This window comes from Pelmatolapia mariae, linkage group LG23 (genome assembly GCF_036321145.2).
Source record: "Pelmatolapia mariae isolate MD_Pm_ZW linkage group LG23, Pm_UMD_F_2, whole genome shotgun sequence".
Taxonomy (NCBI): Eukaryota; Metazoa; Chordata; class Actinopteri; order Cichliformes; family Cichlidae; genus Pelmatolapia; species Pelmatolapia mariae.
In genome coordinates this window covers 5,128,087-5,147,587 of record NC_086246.1, presented here as the reverse complement: position 1 = coordinate 5,147,587, position 19,501 = coordinate 5,128,087, and the positions used below count along the sequence as shown (strand labels likewise).

Below are 19,501 nucleotides of genomic sequence, written 5' to 3'. Positions count from 1 at the left end.
ACAAGAGTTAAATCAGATGGAGATGGAGTGTTTTATTTAATAAGTAAAACAAACATTCAAATGGTGTCATTAAACCAGGTAAACGTGCAAAAATAAATGCTGAAGTGCAAGCTGTTAAAGATTAAACGTGCAGCTAAGAGAAGAAGTGCTTCTTTACACACTGATGAAAACAGGGTGACGAAACTTCCACACATCCACACAACATCAGGGAGAAGGGTTTTCCCAGAAATGAGATGCCGGGTGTGAGAAGGAGGTGAAGCAGGACGTTTAGTACATGCGTGGCTCATAAGCCTCTGCTCCACTGCTGTCCTCACATACAGTAAACCATAAACTCAATGGATCATGTGACATGTGTCAGTGCACTCAGTGCTCAGCGGTCACACAAAGTGGTCACACTTTGCTAGAGCTTCTCTGTCACCTTACACTCCCTCACAGCCTCGTGACACAGTAATCTGGATGACTGCAGGCGGATTACTGACTTAAGGTCGACGGGCTTTACTGTCAGCTGTGGATGGATAAAAATACCCAGCTTGGCCTGCAGAGGGAGTCTCACCATCTGTGATCTGATTTAAAGGCTAGTAGGAGTTACTGCTGTGAACACACAGTGTGCGTTTGTTGTACATCATGGAGCTGATCATTACTGTTCCCTTAGTTTATTTCATAAAGAAAACTAAAAGGAGAGAAAAGCTGTTAAAAGTACAGTCGCTCATGTCCTCCTCCACTGACCCCACAGCCTTCAGTGGGCCACAGTAACCATGAAAGCTGCTTCATATATTCACCACACAGAAAAGTTCCTGTTTGATAATCCAAAGCTAGTAAAGCATGTTTTTCATGTTCCCATTGAATCAACATGATGTTCAGTCAAGTCAAGCAGACACTGCACTGAAAGGCTGTTTGCAATAACGATAAATGAAAATAAGCTGGGAGATATACGTAGTGCTCCACCACATCCTGTGTCAGTACTGATCTGACCCAAAGAAGTGGCTCTTGGCTCTGGATCTAGAGGCTCTCTTTGACCCTCCTAGTTGCTCTTTATCTTTGAATGAAGTGCTGTGGACGATCTGGGATGTCCTGTCACGAAGCTTCTGCAGTTTGGGCTTCATCCTGCTCAGTGAGGACTTCCTCCTGAGGGGCATTTCCCTGGGTTGGCCCTCACTGTCCCCAGAAGCACAATCGTTGGAGTTAAGCTGGCTGAGGGGCTTTATGTTAGAGATCCTCCAGCGTCTTCCGTCCCTGGGATGAGAGTTCTCACCTGCAGAGCACTCACAGCCTCCAGCGATGCTCCGTATGTCCACGCTCAAGTTGTCAGTGAGGTACTGGCAGGCCTTCCTCCCACTATAGTCTCTGATCTCCACATCTGCATTGTAGGTTCTAACCAGAAGCTTGACCACCTCCACACGACCGTGCATGGCGGCGATGTGCAGAGGTGTGTAGCCAGTGCTGGATCGAATATCAATACTAATAGAAATGTTGTGCAGCTTGGCAAAATTAATAATCATGGCTATGAGCTCAGGCTTGCCGTGCTTGGCGGCCCAGTGCAGGCAGGTGAAGCCAGTCACAAAATCCTTCTTCAGGATGAGGCTGGGTTCTGCGGTGAGGAGGCGATGCAAGCTGCTCCACTGCCCGTCTGAAGCACACATCATCCACTCATGCTCCATAGGCTCCAAGGCTACAGCTGTCCTGTCTTCGTCCAGGGTGGAGGAAACCATAGAGGTGGAGTCAGCTTCAGCCCTGGGGGACAGGTAAAAAGAGCGCCGAATCGCTGGGGAGCTGTTCATCATGACCTCTATGAAATGCTTGCGACTCCCTCTTGGGGTGCTGTTATCGTCACTTCCAGACAAACTGTGCGTATCTACGCGCTCCTCCTCCTGTGACTCCGGCGGGCCAAAGGGAGACCTGTGCTGGGACTCTGCAGACTTTCTGCACATGGTCACACTAAGCCCCTCTGCTGCGCTCAGGCTTTCCTGTGACTCAGACTCAGCCTGCTGCTCAGCAGCAGTAAGTACCTGTCCCGTCGTACCAGTGTGTGCAGGCCCGGGTACGCTAAAGAAAGATCTCTCTGGAGAGAGCGGCGACGCTTCAGTCACTGTAATTTCTGGTACGTTGGGCTCTTTTCCAACCGGCTCCTTTCTGGACTCCCTGTTGTCTCGTCTGAAGCTTTCCCAGTTTCCCATCGCCTTCCAGCTGCGGTCCAGTCCTCCACTGTACAAACACACCGAGGACACTTTGTCCCGTCAAATTCTTTCAGTGTTGAAATTATGCGGAACTCTGACTTGGCTGTTATTTCCGTAACCTGAGCCAGGTGTTTCTCCTCACTTCTTGTTCCGCGGGCTGTAACGCATCCACCAAAACTACTAACAGCTGTGATTTACTGGACTTCTACTTTTTAAGTACCGATTGCGCCAAAGCACCATTTTTCTGTGAAATAGGGCAGCGCTTATAAAACTAAAATACTCGTCGACTTTTTATTTACACGTGTACCTGTGTACGTAAAAACCCACGACGGAGTGTTAAAGCCACATTAGGAAAAAATAATTATAGCTCAGTTTGAGAAGAAAATCTCTTGTAGAGCCTTTTTTTTCAACGCAGTAATACCCGCACGTTTAAGGAGTCAAACTGGACCCCACCCAGTGTTTACTGGACAAGATACTGGGACACTAAACCAGAACTGATGAACGTCTGTACCGCACTCACAGCATTTATTACAGTCTAACCTCCTGCTAGTTCCGTTGGATACTTTGAAAGCATGTGTTGGATCAATAAATACTGAAATCTGTTCCGTCGTTGTTGTTTGTTAAATCCAAAAACTGAAACCTGACAAACGTTATTTCACTTTCTTTCATTCTGTTCCAGCCGTTCTGCATAATCTGCTGCCACACTGTTGTTATTATGTGTTTGGAGCAAACCATCTGTGTAAATATTAATGTAATTGGCCTTAAATTATTCAGAATATTTCGTTTTGGTATTAAACTAATTATCTCTCGCTTCACTGTATACATTGTTTTATTGCTTTACGAAGCAAACCTCTGATATCTGCGCAAAATGCTGAAGCCTTCTTGTCCTGGTGATTTTCTCAGAGCCGTTCTCTTCGTAGCTGAGTCAAGTTCATTTTTAAAAAGTCACTTCCTTTTCAGATCAATCTGACAAATAACCAGTTTAACCTTTTCTAAAAATAATACCTAGAGAGAGTAGCTATGGAGTTAAAATATTCTGATAACATTTACATTTTCTTTACGGCTGGTCATAATTGTACCGTCACATTTGCTCATTCTCCTTTTTTGTAATTCGATGAAGTAGGAACTGTTTTTTTTAATCACCTTCAGTAATGTTTGTATTATTGTAGGGTCTGCCTTACAGTGTAAAGCGCCCTGAGACGACTGTTGTTGTGATTTGGTGCTGTATAAATAAAGCTGAATTGAAAATCTGTTTACATCTGGCTTTACTCCGATACAACGCGTCTAACCTGATCGGACGTTTCTAAGTTATTCCTTGTGGGTATGTGACACTACATTGTTTTTACAACAAATACCGATGTCATTGATTAGTTTTCTCTCCGTTTCTTTTGTCTGTAGTTTGTCTTCTGGGATTCTCTCACTTTATAAATAGAAATAAACAAGTTGACCTTTTTCATTACATGAATTTGTTTTTCACCATCATTTAAACTTTATGCGTTAAATTTCCACCATTTTTGTCAGTGTTAGTTCTGTTCCAGGTTTTAAAGTTATAGTGACGCCACAATGATCAATAATTTTTATATTAAGGAGTGCGCATGCGTCAACCGGCACGCAGCCTGTTTCAGTTGCTCCCGCTTTTCTCTCCATACTTTGTCTTACTTTTAATTAAAGTACTCTGATTCAGATGAATGGCAGCTGCAGAGATGTTGGCTTGCAGCACATTTAACAAATATCTTGGGTAACAAACCAAAAACTAATTCTTGAGCAACAATATCAATTGGGTCTGATCCATGAAAACCAGCTTATTATGGGGTTAAAATGTGTCCATACACCAATTACATTATTATTATTCAGTTAAATTCAATGTTATTTATGTAGCACCAAATCACAACAACAGTTGTCCTGAGATGCTTATTAAAAGAATCTTGTAATGTTTTGATTGTATTCATGGTGTAAATAGGAGACTATCACACCATTCATCAGGGCCACAACTAACACCCACTAATGTAAAGTCATCTGGGTATTTTGCTTTTAGATCTCCAATAACATCTGAATTTTTTCCCAGTAATATCTTGTTCTTAGAGTCTCCATTATATCCAAACATTCAAACGAATAAAGACAGACTGTTCGACATTCAAAACTGCAGAAATCCAGTTTGTTTCCTGGGAAACTGTTCGGGTGTACAGCTAAATAAAACTGTCCCTCTATCATTGATTACTCCAAAAGTTTGAGTCTTCCTTACTGGAATTAATTTTATTGTAGAAAGACTCAGAGTTCATCGTTAGTTTACTTCAACTAATTTCTTCTTGAATCAGTCTCACATGAATATGACATCTTTCCAACATCTCCTCTTAGTTTCACAGGGTTACCTTTTCTCTTCACGACTCTGGGTTTCAATCACAACATAATCTAAAATCCCCTTTTCAGTCGTACATGGTAAAGTTCTCACATCTCTCTGTCTTCTACAATCTCACATATAACACTATCTGCTCTCACAGCAGTGATAACAACGCTCCTGGGAGTCAGGGTAAAAAGGTCAGGCCTAAAAATCCTTTCCATTACTCAGACTACATTTCTCATTCATGAGTTTGATTATATCCTGATTAGGATTTAACCATGATTCAGCTACATGTTGCTGCTGCCACCAAATAAAACCATTCTGATGGTTAAACCAGCAAACAGTGTCCAGTTAAACCTACTGATCAAGACGTTATCTGTGAAAAGCACAATAAGTGTTAAACTGCAACATTTTGTGTTTCCCTCAGTAACACAGTATGCTAACCAGCTTCATGTGAGGCGTTTGTCCATTTACAGCTGGCACAGTTTTGCTTCTTAATGCTTGGGAGTATAAGTCTATGAGACGTGTGTGGACGCTGCATTCACCAAACCAAATGAAGACGTCACAGACATGAAACCGCTAATAACTGACAAATGCTTTATTCCTCCCATATTTGGGACCTGCTTTTGGTACAGCTATGTACACATGTCAAACACAAGTACTGACAGTACTGACATGATTTTCAGAGACCACACCTCCTATGGCACCACCACCATCACATCGTGCCTTTAACTCATCTACTCCTGTAAGCTTTACAATGGTAAAGTATCAAAAGTGTAAAAATCTGTTGGCATCATCCACACAGAGGTGAAAACAGTATCAGCCATGCTTTCAAGGCAGCTTATAATATAGACGTTTGACTAAAAACAAGAAGCTGATCCAGGTCACTGTGCTGTTTCTGTCAAAGCCTTCAGAGCTGGCAGGATGTCGTCTAGGTGGCTCACTCCTGTAACACACAGAGAGAAGAGCAGTAGTAGAAATCTCAGGCTTAAAGTCAGCTCGGCCAATCCCAGCCCAGGATCGTCTTAAAATCAAATTACAACGAGCAGTTCACAATCAGTCAGTGTTTGGAAGGCACCCAACACCATAATGATACTGACTGCGAGCTCCTCGAAACACCAATCTGTTCATCTTCATGTTTCCTCAGTAAATATTGGATGAGAGTCCTGGATTTATTTCCACCAAGAAGTCATTTGTAAATAAAATAAATAGAGTTGGTTGAATTTACCTAGAGTCTGTAAGATTCCTGTAACCAGGGCATGGAAAGCAGGGAAGAACTCCTCGTGCCGTTTCACCTTCATGATGATGCTGAAAAACAGGAGCAAAGATTGAAGCAGGCCTGAGCAGCTGCCATCTGGTAGTCCAAGTAATGTGTGAGAAAAGCAAACCTGTCAATATCAATGTCTCCCAGCAACTCAGGGAACCTCGCCATGCTTTCAATGGAGGACACCAGTCTGGACACATGTTTCACAACTTCAGCAGGAGAAACACCACCGTCTGACAAAACCACAGACAGCCCTGTTAGTCACATGCTGAATGATGCTGAATGACAGTAATCCACACTCAGTGTAATATGGAAGACTCTCCTGACTATGGAAGCAGCATGAAAAAGAAGCCATTATGAAAGCTACTGCTGTGGTCAAGGTCAGGAGGAAGATGCTCGTTAGTAATCGAGAACAAAGAGTCACAGCCAGTGGAGACATGAGACCAAGGGCGTCGATTTGGCATGGAAGGAGTGGACATGTCCCCACCAATATCCAGCGATTATTGAATTGTCCCCACCAATAATTTGATCGCTTCTTGTAAAAAAAACCCAAACCCGATAGAAAGAAAAAAAAAATCGATCAGCGTCTCAGTCACCCAGCGGTGCAGAAAGGGTTAAATGACGTTCTCTACTGGAGTCCGACCTCATGTGACAAATATGGCCAATGTGATTGGCTGAGCCTTTCAGGGAGCTCTGTTTAGTTTCAGCAGCGGCAAACCTGCGCTGAGAGGAGGAGAGGAGGACGGCAGCAAAGAGGAAGAACGTGCATATAAGAAAGTATTTTTCAAAGAAACCTGTAAGTCACTGAAAGTCAAGCTCACTCATAAAATGTGTCCGTCACAATAACGTTACAGGCTATGCTCGGCTTTGGCCCACATCAGTCTAAAATTGTGTTTAACCATGAATGACGTGTTTTGGACACTAACTGCACAACAGGCAGCTCTGTTGGTTCTCTCAGTCTCAGAGCAGCATTTCTAATTTTGATTGAAAATGTCAGAAAAAATGGCAGCCTCGAGCAAGCCAGGATATTAGTTTACAGAGGCTGTTAAAATTATATGTCTCTACATTAAAATGTTGGTGACACAATAATTTCATCCTAGTGGCACTGACATATTCATAGGGTTAATTTTTGAGACAAAATATCATGAGGTAGTCATGATTTTGCAAATATTCCACCTTGTAGTGCAGTTTGCACTACAATTGTTAGGCTGCTGATGTAAATTGATTGATTAGTGTAGATTTGACAAAGAATCTGAATTGACATGTCTCACTTTTTATATGGCACGAATCAATGTGTTATTTTATCAATATGTCCTAGTGCAGTCAGAGGGGAAAAGCCAGGGCCAAAGGTGAGGCACATCAAGCATAGAATAATAATTTTGTGGTCATCTTAGATGAGTTTTATCGACAAAAACCACCAGTTCATTTAGTGTTCCCTTAGTGCTAATGTATAAGAGAAGTTGGTGTACTATAACTGAAGTAATCGTGTCAAGATAAGATTGCCTTTCGTTTTGTCACAGCAGAAAGTGGACAGTGCAAAGTTATATAGCAAAAATTAGAATACAATAAGAATAATATACTGTACAGAATAGAATAAAATAGTAGAATAAAATATACATTAGGATAAAAATAGAATACAAATGTTATATACAACTGAGTAAAAATACAACTTACAACGTCTTATTGTGTGTTTGATCAGCTGCAAAAGTCTTTGTTGTGGAGTCTGACAGCAGTGGGGAGGAAAGACCTGCGAAATCGCTCCCTCCCACATTTAAGTCCTTAAAGTCATATTCTTTTATTGTCTTGACTGTATTTGAAGCTATTTTTAATTTTGTATGATACCTGATTTACATGGAATGTGGCTGAAGTAAACTAAAGTCTAAAATACTTAGTCAGTCATTTGTTTAATAGTAATTTAACATTATATAATTCACATATAAAACTATGAATTGTAATTTTAAATGGTTTAATAGCATGTAGAATAGCTTAAGTAGGCGAGTATATTTCTCCTTTTTTTATCAAGAAGCAAAGACGAAAAGGAAAAAAAAGAAACAGGGTGGGGTTCGGTGGTTGAAACACCCGTCCCCACCAATGCCAAAACCAAATCTACGCCCTTGCATGAGACCCAAACTGCAGGAACCAAAGATGACGATACAGTTATACAAATATTCATTTTTGTCAGTCTGCCCCATCTAGTGGCCGAGGCGTGCATTAGGAGATAAGTGTAGGTGATGCTACCTGCAGGGAGTAGCAGTGTTTGGCAGGTCCAGGCCTCTACAGTCGCTGTTTTTAGTTTACTTTGAACTTCTGGACAGTGTGTGTGCCAAGTGTTTTAATTAAGCACTACTGTGCAGTACTTTGGAATATCTTGGATGTGAAGAACCGGATGTTTATACAGTCAAAACAATGGATTATCATGAGGACATTAGCACTAGTACCTCCTAGGATAGGTCTACTCTGCCTCCAGGAGTGAGTTTGCTTATTTTAATGACTCTTAATTACTTTTAACTTCAGGGTTTCAATCCTAACAAAGAAAAACGTGTCCAAGAGATGCTCATAGAAACCCATACTGTCATACTGCATAAATAACATCCATAACTAGGCACTCTGTGTAAGTCACCTAGATCAAGTATATCTCGAAGGTTCCTCATGGCATTGGTCATCTCTCCCAGTTTAGTGTAGACCTCATTCATACGAGGGTACACTCCTCTCAGAGAGGTGACGTCAAACAGCTTCTGAAAATGAGACACCATGGACTCCAGAGTGTGTCGAGTGGGGCTTCTGAGGACCTAACAAGGAAAGAAAACGCTCCAATAAGCAGGCTTCTCTGAAGTATACGCTCAGACATGTGAGCCACCGCGCCCTGCAGTGTCATTTACACACCAGCCTGATAAAGTAGTACAACAAAAGAGTAACAAACTTCTACCTTATCATCAGCCGAAGCATTTTCCAGCATGGCGTCTACAAGCAGCAACATGTCTCCAACCTCTGCTGCTTCGTCAGTGTTATAACCACCATCACATGGTTGTAAGGGCATTAGTCTGACAGACAGTTCTTTTAAACGGCACTGAAGACCCTGAAGCACGCATGCACAGGAAGTTCATCTTCAAAGCAGACGTCACATACCTAACCGAGGGCTCGAGATAGTTTCGCAGGTTGTTGGTGTTTACCTTCAGCAGGTCGAGCTGCTCTGCCCACACTTTCAGTGTAGACAGGACATCCTGGAAGTCAGACCGCTCTGGTCTGTGCACTCTCAGAGGACCTTTATGATCAGTTACAACTGCACTTATCTCATTCAACAGCTGAAATTTCAGGAAAGAAAAGTAGAAATATTTCTGTTATGTCAGGAAAAAAAGGCTCAAAGCAGTACGTGCCCGAGACTACATGAAGTCACACTTACATGATGATAGTAGACACACAGCCTGGCTTCCTTGGCTGGGTCACTGATGAGCTCGCTAATCTCAGCTGTGCAGTCTTGTTTTGGCGAGCTCCACAGGAAGTTGGCTCTGCGAATGAGAAATGAGATGAACTGCCGGATACAGAAATTCTACTTAAATTCTGTTTAATACTTTGGACTTTCAGGAACAGGTCAAATTCACTTTGGTCATCTTCACACTGATAAAGTCTGGACAGCAAAAAACTCATATGACTCATTTAAACACTATTTGGAGTTTTTTTGTTTGTTAATGGGAGTTCAGTTTCTACTTAAATTGGATTTTGTGTCTATCATGAGTCACAATGCAGTGCATGACCATTTCTAATGGAGTGTGACTGACGATAAGGTTGCTCAATTAATCGAATCTTAATCTAAATTACGATCTGGGCTTTCAACGATCATTAAAAATGACTGAGCCGATTATTAGCCCCTCCCTCGTGCTTTACTCTCGCGCTGCTCCCTGTGGCAAATCTAGCGCACCTCTCTGCGTTTCGAACACGCGTTACAACAATTAAGAGGACACGAGGGAAGCTTGGAAAGCTAAGCAGAAGTTATTTGGAGAGGAGAGGATAACAGCTGCTGAAGAAAGAATGCCGTTGGTTGAAAAGAGAGGTAAAACGACTTCAGTGGTGTGGAAACATTTTGGGTTCGTGGAGTCAGACGTGGATCAAGTAGACATAGTGTGTCGTAGCTGCACCACAGAGCAACACTACAAATTTATTCAATCATTTGAAGACCGCTCACAAAGTGACATACGATCAAACAATGAAGGAGCATAGAGAAAAACTCTCGACAACACCTGCTTCATCCTCACAGACCTCCATTCACGCTACCCTGTACAACGCGACTAAATATCCCACCAGCTCCCAGAGACACCAGGAGATAACAAACGCGGTAAAGTTTTCCTCGCCAAAGACCACTGCTCAATTTCATTTATTTTTTATATTGCAAACATTTGCACTGTAATCAGTATTTGCACACTATTTTATATAATTTTTTTGACATCTTTAAAGCCAATTTTCAATACATTGTTATTGTTAAATAAATATCGTCAAATAATCGAGATCTCAATTTCAGTGAAAATAATCGTGATTATCATTTTTGCCATAATCGAGCAGCCCTAACTGACGATCTAGGAGAGTGCTGTGGAGGAAAGCTTGGAGTTTGTAGGTATATCTTACAGGAGGGAAGCGATTGCAGCTTCTTACATAGTTACTGAAACTTGCTGAACAAACTGGGATGATGAAAACATGTGTATGAATGATGAGTTATTGTGACATGATCCCCAAAGCCTGAGAGGATTTTTCATAGTGACCGAAAACAAAACCAGGGTTTAACTGGTAGATGGACTGGTTCTTACAGAGCACTCGGAGCACTCAAAGTACACTCACACACATTCAGACTCCAACGGATGCAATGGAGAGCAAGTTGCAGCCACAGTGGGCACGGGGCCCTACAGTGGGCCCTACAGTGGGCACGGGGACCTACAGTGGGCACGGGGCCTTACAGTGGGCACGGGGCCTTACAGTGGGCACGGGGCCTTACAGTGGGAACGGGGACCTACAGTGGGCACGGGGCCTTACAGTGGTCACAGGGCCCTACAGTGGGCACGGGGGCCTACAGTGGGAATGGGGCCCTACAGTGGGCCTGGGGCCTACAGTGGGCACGGGGCCTTACAGTGGGCACAGGGCCTTACAGTGGGCACAGGGCCTTACAGTGGGAACGGGGGCCTACAGTGGGAATGGGGCCCTACAGTGGGCACGGGGCCCTACAGTGGGCACGGGGCCCTCTCTTCTCTGTATTATTGTGGGGTGTTTACTTTACAACAGTAAGCGCCTTGAGGCGACGGTTGTTGTGATTCGCTGTTATATAAATAAATAACAACACTTCCTCCTGATACCAGGACTCACAGTGGGCCATAGAGGGCCCAAGGCTGCTTAAGAACAAGCTGTTCTTTACCACATAACTGACTTGGCAGATGTTTACACCCGATTCCCCTCCCAGTACAACCTACAAGGGTTTTACAGTATTCACTGCCCTTCACTGGCTCCACATTTTGTCATGTTACAGCCTTATTGGAAACTGGATTCATAAAATGCAAATTCATAAAATAAATAAATGTAACTTTAACAAAAGTGTTCATCTTTTAGTCTGTGAAGGTTGTCAGTCATCCAGGTCATTGTAGTCTAAGGAGCTCAGAAAGAAAAGGGGCTGGATTTCTTTAAGTTTCTTTGAAGGGGTTTCATCTGAGTTCTCAGTTCTAAGAGGAGGAGGTGGAGAGTCCCAGATTTTATTACACCAGTTGCTCTTAGAACTGAAGAAGCTTCTCAAATGAGAGGTGAAACACCTTCAAGAAACTTAAAGAAGTCCAGAAGCTTTTCTTTCCAAGCTCCTTAGACTGTTCGTCTTTTAGTTTGTACAACTTGGAGTCCACCTGTAGTAAATTCAGTTGACTGGACACATGTTGTAAAGTAGCACACTTGTCTATATAAGATCCTGCAGTTGACAGTGAATGTCAGGGCACAAGTCCTGAAGTCCAAAGAGCAGTCTGCAGACCTCAGAGACAGGACTGTATCGAGGCACAGATCTGAGAAAGACTACAGAACAATTCCTGCAGCAGCGATGGTCCTAATGAGCACAGTGGCCTCCAGATGGCTCTGAAGCTCAGACCTGGGCAAAGGTTTATCGTCCAAAACGACAATAACCCTAAGCCCACAGCTGAGATAACAAAGGACTGGCTTCAGGACCAGTCTGTATATGTCCTTAAGTGGCTCAGCCAGAGCCAAGATACGAATCCAACTAGACATCTTTTGAGAGATCTGAAACTACTAGCAGCAGCCAGTACTAGCTCTCAGCCTCCCAACAGTGTCAGAATCCTACATCGCCTTGTTCTGAAGTTATTGCATTCACTGAATTTTCAGAAAACCTGACCTCTGACCTTGCAGTCAATTCACCAGGATTCAAACCAGTCTCTGATTTTTTTTATTACATGAAACTATGGTATCAATTTGAAAATCCTATATCGCATTGTTCTCTAGACATCGCATTGACAATGTGACGTGCACTGACCTTGGGTCAGATTGGTCTGTTTCCTCCGGGTTCTTCTGCTGGTGCTCTGACTTAGAACGAGGCCAAATTTGAGGCAATCTGGGGTCAGATTAAGCCTCGCTGACTCAGTCAAACAGCAGCGGAGACTTCCCCAAAAACTCACAGCATGTTTCCGTCTGCATGCCTGAGCACGTCTGGGGCACAGGCCTGACTTTTGAGCACGGGCCCTGCTACAACATGCCATGTTTGACTGATGTGAATAGGCTCACTTTGACTTGGTATTCTACAAAAACTATGTTGTAGCATTATTTGATATGAGCCCTCCTCTACAGATCTGCACAACGGTATGGCTGACTGCCTACCCTAGACAGTCTAGAACAGACTTTACACACTGTTCAATGATTTTGTGTGTGGGGTTTTCAAATAAAGTAGTTCTTACTGTTGATCTGCAGACCTCTGCTGGGAGGCTTGACGCTGCAAAGCCAATCGCTGCTCTTCTTTTTTGGTGATGAAATGGAGTTTCCTCTGAAGCTGGGTTGCCTCCTCTTTCTGTTTCGACAGCTTTTGCTCTAGAATCTCACACCGTCTCTGAAAGTACGCAGAAGGTTTTTCTTTTACCAGTACACGGAAACTGCAAACCATTGAAACATGAAACATAACTGTGGTGCGAATGAGACACGGCAAGCCCACGGGTGACAGTTTTGAGCCATTTTATTACATGCGGCTGCAGCTCTCAAGCTGCCAGCCGCAAATACACCACAACAACCACACCAACCCCTGAGTCCCCGTGTTTTACCAGGCGGCCGTGATTGCGGATGCCGTGCAGGTGCGTCCGCACGGCACCGCCAACTACGCCTCGCCACAATAACATTAATGTTTAAATGTGTGCTCTACAAGAAAACATGCAGTCGATAAAAATAAACGCCTACACTCATCTTAAAGAGTTCAGGGTAGCCTGTTAAATGTTTGGGAAACAGCTCAAGGTTCAGTGTTAACTTTGGTGACTCGGGAATATCTTTGTTCATTACAGATAATATGTTCACATCATGTAAACTTTAGCAGACACCTGGAGACATCTGCTTATATGAATTATAGAGTTTGTTCAGTGTTTTACATGCACAGAGCTAGTGCTGGGCGATATGACGATATATATCGTGTGGACAATAGAAAAGTGTCTATTGTGCCATTTGTCTTCTATCTTTTATATCGTACTAACCCAAATTTTATAAATTATTACATAAAATATATAATTAACCCTTTACAACCGGTCGGAGCAGGCACACTCCGTTTTACCTAACTATTTTTAAATCCCTGTAGAACTGGAACCACGTAAGGTAGTGCAATTTTTTTTTTTTTTGCATGTGAAACCGGAGGAGTTGTACTTACATCTTATGCCATTAGCTTGTCCTAGGTCACGGTTTCCTTCCACATATAACTTTGCAAAAATTGCATAAGAAGCACTTGCAGCAACAAAAACATAATATTCCAAACTTGCAGCAACAAAAACATAATATTCCAGAAACACGCTTTGCTGACATTCATAACACTTCCTACGTTGGCATAGACGTCAGCGCGAACTATCGCATGTCCGCCATTACCTGCCCGAAACCGGAAGTGACGTCATTTTCGCAAAAGGGCCTTATAAGCCTATGTTGGTGTTTCTAAAAGTCATGTTTGACTTTATGCTTTTCTGTATCGTTTCTGCGATGCTTAGAACTCAAATTACACTGTTGGAAATAGTTTATTTTGATGCATTATAATATTTATTTTCATTTTTCCTGTAGTATATAAGAATTAGTGTATCTCAAAAATAAAACTATGAAGACACTCAAAATAAATTTCTCCTGGTTGGAAACTTTTGTATTTACAGTTTTGAGGGATACACCTCTTAAATTTTTTTTAACTAGAAATATATGTAAAAAACAAAACAAAAACGATTTTCAATTTTTTTGTAGTTTATTGCACTACAAGTTTTTGCAATTTATGTAGTTACTATGGACTTAATGCATACATATAGAGCTGGGCGATATAAGATTTTTTCATATCACGATATGTTTTTTTCATTTCAGGCGATAACGATATATATCACGATATAAGCCAAATAACTATATTTGTAAGATTTAAATGTGCCGTTGCTCACAAGTAAAATGTGAAATAATCTGCAGCTTGTCTTGATTTTAATATTTATTTCCCATAATAAGTTCAACAGGGTAGATGTACTTAAGGAACGTGAGACTTCAGTTTCAGATAAATAAAGGCAAATATTGCAAACTACACAAAAGGCAGCCGCTAAAGCGTCTAAGTTTCAAAATAGAACAAACAAAACAGACTACTAAATTGTCAATTCCACTTAGAAACAAAATATTAATTCTAAAAATAAATCTTAGTTTGTTTTACAGAAGAACAGACAAAATTGACTAACTTGTCAATATCAAATAAACTGAGAACTAAAAGGAAATTGTCAATCTCTCCTTGTTGTATAGCTTAGCTTTTCAAACAGTTCTAACAGTGACTTTAGTCTGACAAAAGCCGAATGACGAATTAGCGCTTTCAGTCAGAGATTGAGCATGCACCGGTTTATTGTATTGGCATTGGAGCCATCATCGTTTTTTTCTTCGGTAACCTTCGCTCACGCTCTCGGTTGATTTTTCTCTTTTCTCGGCTTTTGTCAGACTAAAGTCACTGTTAAAACTGTTTGAAAAGCTAAGCTATACAACAAGGAGAGATTGAGAATTTCCTTTTAGTTCTCAGTTTATTTGATATTGACAAAAGTTAGTCAATTTTGTCTGTTCTTCTGTAAAACAAACTAAGATTTTTTTTTAGAATTAATATTTTGTTTCTAAGTGGAATTGACAATTTAGTAGTCTGTTTTGTTTGTTCTATTTTGAAACTTAGACGCTTTAGCGGCTGCCTTTTGTGTAGTTTGCAATATTTGCCTTTATTTATCTGAAAAAGTCTGATGTTCCTTAAGTACATCTACCCTGTTGAACTTATTATGGGAAATAAATATTAAAATCAAAACAAGCTGCTGATTATTTCACATTTTACTTGTGAGCAACGGCACATTTAAATCTTACAAATATAGTTATTTGGCTTATATCGTGATATATATCGTTATCGCCTGAAATGAAAAAAACATATCGTGATATGAAAAAATCTTATATCGCCCAGCTCTACGCAATACATATCGTTATCGTTCTATCGCCCAGCTCTACATACATATTATTAAAATTTGGGCTATAACGGTTGTATTGATATATGGAAACTTGAAATACTCCCACAAGTGGCACTACAGCATGTAAAATGTAAACATAAGCTCTGGCGGACTTGGTTCTATGGTTGGTCTTAAAGGGTTAAATAGCCTGTGGCAAATATATTAGTGTTGTCTTCTCACTATACATGCTCTTAACTTTATGCAAGAAAAAATAAAGTATAAAAAAATGATATTTTTCGCAAAGAAACTCCGTCTCGTGGTTTGCGAGCTGGTGCTGCTGTACGTGCACCCGGATTTGCGACATACTTTACGGTAACTCAAAACAAAGACTGCACCCTCGGCACTCGCTGTTTACAGACTGCGTACTTTCTAGATGACCACAGGTCAGGTCGTATATCGTGATATATATCGTTATCGTGATATAAAATAATTCATATCGTGATAAATATTTTTTCCATATCGCCCAGCACTACACAGAGCTGTTCAGCATGATTATGACTAAGACTTCCAAAAGAAATTTAATTTACTTGGTGCCGAGTTGGAGCTTGAAAGAAAAATTATACAAAGAAGTAACTGTGGCTTCGAGTGCCTGTCCCGTTTGTTTTGACCCTTTGTACATGCCCTTTTGTTAACGGGAAATTTAAAGACAGTGAAATAAAAAGCTGAATGACCCACGTGTGCTTCCAGTTTTTCCTTCTGCAGTTGCTGTGTGTGGCTGTGCTGCTGGACTGCCTTGCTAAGGTAGCGGTCCTCCAGATCCTGGACTCTGGTCTTCACCTTGTCCAACACTTCCTCCAGCTCTGTGACCCTCTGAGACTGCTGAGCTGCTCGGCTCATGTGCTCCTGAACCTCCATTCTAACAACACACAAAGCAAAGCATCTTTGCACCTGCTGACTGCAGTTTGTGTAGTCCTGAAGGCCCTGAAAGGCTCACTGAATACTTTATGGCAACATGACTTCAAACTTCTACGTAAAATTATTAAAACAGCATCAACAAGTTAAAATCTCAAAGGGTGAGGAAAGAAGAGCATATGTACCAAGAGGAATGTGCCAGACTCTTACTCTGGATGGCATTACCATGTCGTCTAATAACACTGTGAGTAACCTTGGAGTCATTTTTGACCAAATATGTCCTTCATATTAAACAAATATGTAGGACTGCTTTCTTCTATTGACCTCTCTGCACTGAATCATACCTGTTATTAATCTCTGTTTCTCTTCCACAGCATGTCTTTATCCTGTCTTCCTTCTCTCACCCCAACCAATCACAGCAGATGGCCCCGCCCCTCCCTGAGCCTGGTTCTGCTGGAGGTTTCTTCCTGTTAAAAGGGAGTTTTTGCTTCCCACTGTGGGCAAAGTGCTTGCTCATAGGGGGTCATATGATTGTTGGGGTTTCTCTGCTCTAATTTGGATTCTTTGCTTGACAATATAAAGCGTCTTGAGGAAACTGTTATCATTTGGCCCTATAAACATAAAACTGAATTGAATAGAGCTGAACTGTTGGAGAAAAACCAAGCACCAACAGAAAACTTGGTGAGCATGCATACTCCATACAGACTCCATCTCAGCAGCGTGCCACCCAGTCTCACATTTCATGCCTGTACTGGTCTGTGAGGATCGAGAAATGTGTGTTCCTGATACTCATCTGATGTTGGAGAGGTTAAATGACAGCAGGACAGGTGGTCTATACAACACTGCATATACATTATTAATATCCAGCAGTAGCATTGCACATGTGTCACTGAAACAGACCCCAGCTCTCCTAGCCACGTTACAGGACAGACTGAGGTTCAGTCCAGTCAGATTCGTGACTGCAATAAAGTCCTTGGGGGGGGGGGGGGCTATTTACAGTTTCCATATTTAAACAGATAGTTAGAAACATGTTTCACTGAAAACATCACTAAATAACATCACATTATCACTTAGAATTTTTCTTACACAGTGCTGAACTTACTTGAGCTGGTTGTTGGACATGACAAGCTCCTGGATCAGGGCCTGCCTTCTCTCTGAGTCTGTGAGCATCATCCTCAGAGTTGTCCTCAGCTCAGCAGCCGACTTCTTGTCCAGAAGGACCAAATCTGCAAACACAGCCGTATACATTACTCATCAAATCACAGTGACAAGTCTCTTAAAGCCAAACATTTTTGCTTAAAAATCAAAGTAGAATTTATAAACAAGTAAACAACAAAAAGACCATTCAAATCATTCTTTTCATTTAAAGTTGCATCTAAATTAAATCTATTGACATTTAACACAGTAACTATATTGTTGAGCCACTTTAATTTTATACACTCTGTCCTTAGTCAGCCGTTTTCAATTCTGTTTTTTGTTTCCATTTATAGTTGGTTACAGTCTTCAGCCTGATACGATTGTTCACTTTCGACCACCGTAACACGTGACCTTTGATAAAGTCTTATACTCGTACTTTTATTCTTACCTGCAGGACTCTTATTCTCAGCGGGATCTGCAAAAAGCACCGGTTTAAAACCATGATGTTGTAAACGTTTGTTCACGTCATCCCACTCCACTTGTTCCTGCTGCAACACACACAAACCATCACTGCCAGCGGAGTTCAACACGTTCCAGTTAACAGAAATACAGCTCTACCTGAAACTGCTTGTAGCTCCACAGATAAACATATGTTTGATTTCTTGACTGTAAAGCATAAGTAGTCCTGAAGTCCATATCCACGCGTAAAAACGTCCCGCTCAACGTAAACCCAGCTTTCATTAACAATGCAGCTCGTGTATCTGAGAGCGGTCGCTGAAGCTAAGCAGTGTATGAAAGGCGATCCAACAACCCAGCAGCCTCGGATCACCTTAATCATGCTGTTTTAATAACGTAGCTTACCTGTTTCATCGGTTCAGTCTGCAGAAAGAAATCAACAAGTGTCCAAAGGGCTTCAGTGAAAAGCTCTTCTTTTGGCGTCTCAACACAACTTGGTAATCTTCGTTTAATGTATTCTTTAATCAGCCAAACCACATTCATTCACTTTAGACTTCCTAAAGTGGTTAAATTAAGTCCTTACTGTAAGTACTTCCTGTAAAAAGTCGATAAATAAACGTCCACTTAAAAATATAATCCTAATCGAGCAAACAGGCACAGACTGTGTTAGCAGCACTAGTAGCTAACAAGTTAGCGTTGGCCCTAAACGTTAGCTTAGCAAATATTACCGTAGTGAACAAAGAAGTCTAGTTAATTTAGTATAAGTTACCAGATGTTGATGTACACTTGGCTAATTTTTAGACATCTAATACAGAAAATATGCTCCTTCCGTCATTCAAATAAGTGCGCGATGATGTCACTATAGTAAACCAATAGGAAGTGCTTATTCGACTTGTTCACCAATCAGCTTACAGAAAAAAATATCCGACAGGGTTTTTTTTTTTCAAACAAGTGTAACAAGCAAACTATCCGACAGGTGTCGTGCCAAGGTAGGTATCCCCCGCTTCCTCTTCTTCGTCTTCTTCGTCTATCTTGTTAAACTTCAGGTGCATTACCGCCACCTTCTGGGGTGGAGTGTGGATCGGAACAGCTTTTATACCTATGGTCTCATATAAATACTTATTGCTCTTTAAAAACCCAAATATTTCCATTAGTTCCTTTTAGAGGATACTTAACTTCGGCTCAGCTCCTCACTTCCTGGCTGCTAAACAGGCTTGGGAAAGAGACCTAGGCCGCTCTATAAATGGCCCAGACTGGCAGGAGATTTGGGCCTGTGCCTCTAGGATATTTGTCTGTAACCAGGCTAAATCGATTCAGTTCAAAATTGTGTGATGTATTCATTGTGCATACATCACACCCTCTTTAAAAAGTAAAGCAGATGTAAACTCCTCCCCTTTATGTTGGAAGTGTATTGCGGGGGGGACTTTATCCATTGTTTTTGGTCATGTGTGAAAATTCTAAAGTTTTGGTCTGATGTTGCAAAGGTGCTTTCAGTTATTTTCATTCCCGCTGTTCCTCTGGACCCTCTAGTTCTTATACTGGGAGTAATGGACATTCTGGTTTTCAAAGGCAAACACAAGAG

At 41.5% G+C, this 19,501-nt stretch overlaps 2 protein-coding genes across 3 annotated transcripts; both read right to left on the bottom strand.

Annotated features, from left to right (window-relative positions):
• Nucleotides 1-12: 12 nt before the first annotated feature.
• LOC134620334 (ankyrin repeat domain-containing protein SOWAHC-like) lies at nt 13-3,399 on the bottom strand. Its single transcript, XM_063466461.1, has one exon. The coding sequence runs from the start codon at nt 2,172-2,174 to the stop codon at nt 957-959; it is 1,218 nt and encodes a 405-aa protein (XP_063322531.1). The 5' UTR covers nt 2,175-3,399; the 3' UTR covers nt 13-956.
• A 1,695-nt stretch (nt 3,400-5,094) lies between these two features.
• On the bottom strand, nt 5,095-18,914 carry cep70 (centrosomal protein 70). 2 transcript variants are annotated; one of them, XM_063466675.1, is made up of 12 exons: nt 18,325-18,914; nt 17,912-18,011; nt 17,429-17,552; nt 16,150-16,330; nt 12,700-12,848; nt 9,177-9,282; nt 8,947-9,078; nt 8,703-8,852; nt 8,397-8,565; nt 5,901-6,009; nt 5,741-5,820; nt 5,095-5,458 (listed from the first exon to the last, which is right to left on the bottom strand). In XM_063466675.1, the coding sequence occupies exons 1-12, from the start codon at nt 18,460-18,462 to the stop codon at nt 5,397-5,399; spliced, it is 1,500 nt and encodes a 499-aa protein (XP_063322745.1). In that variant the 5' UTR covers nt 18,463-18,914; the 3' UTR covers nt 5,095-5,396. The 2 variants fall into 2 exon arrangements, with proteins under 2 accessions (XP_063322745.1, XP_063322746.1); XM_063466676.1 differs by lacking the exon at nt 8,703-8,852.
• Between the last annotated feature and the right edge of the window lie 587 nt (nt 18,915-19,501).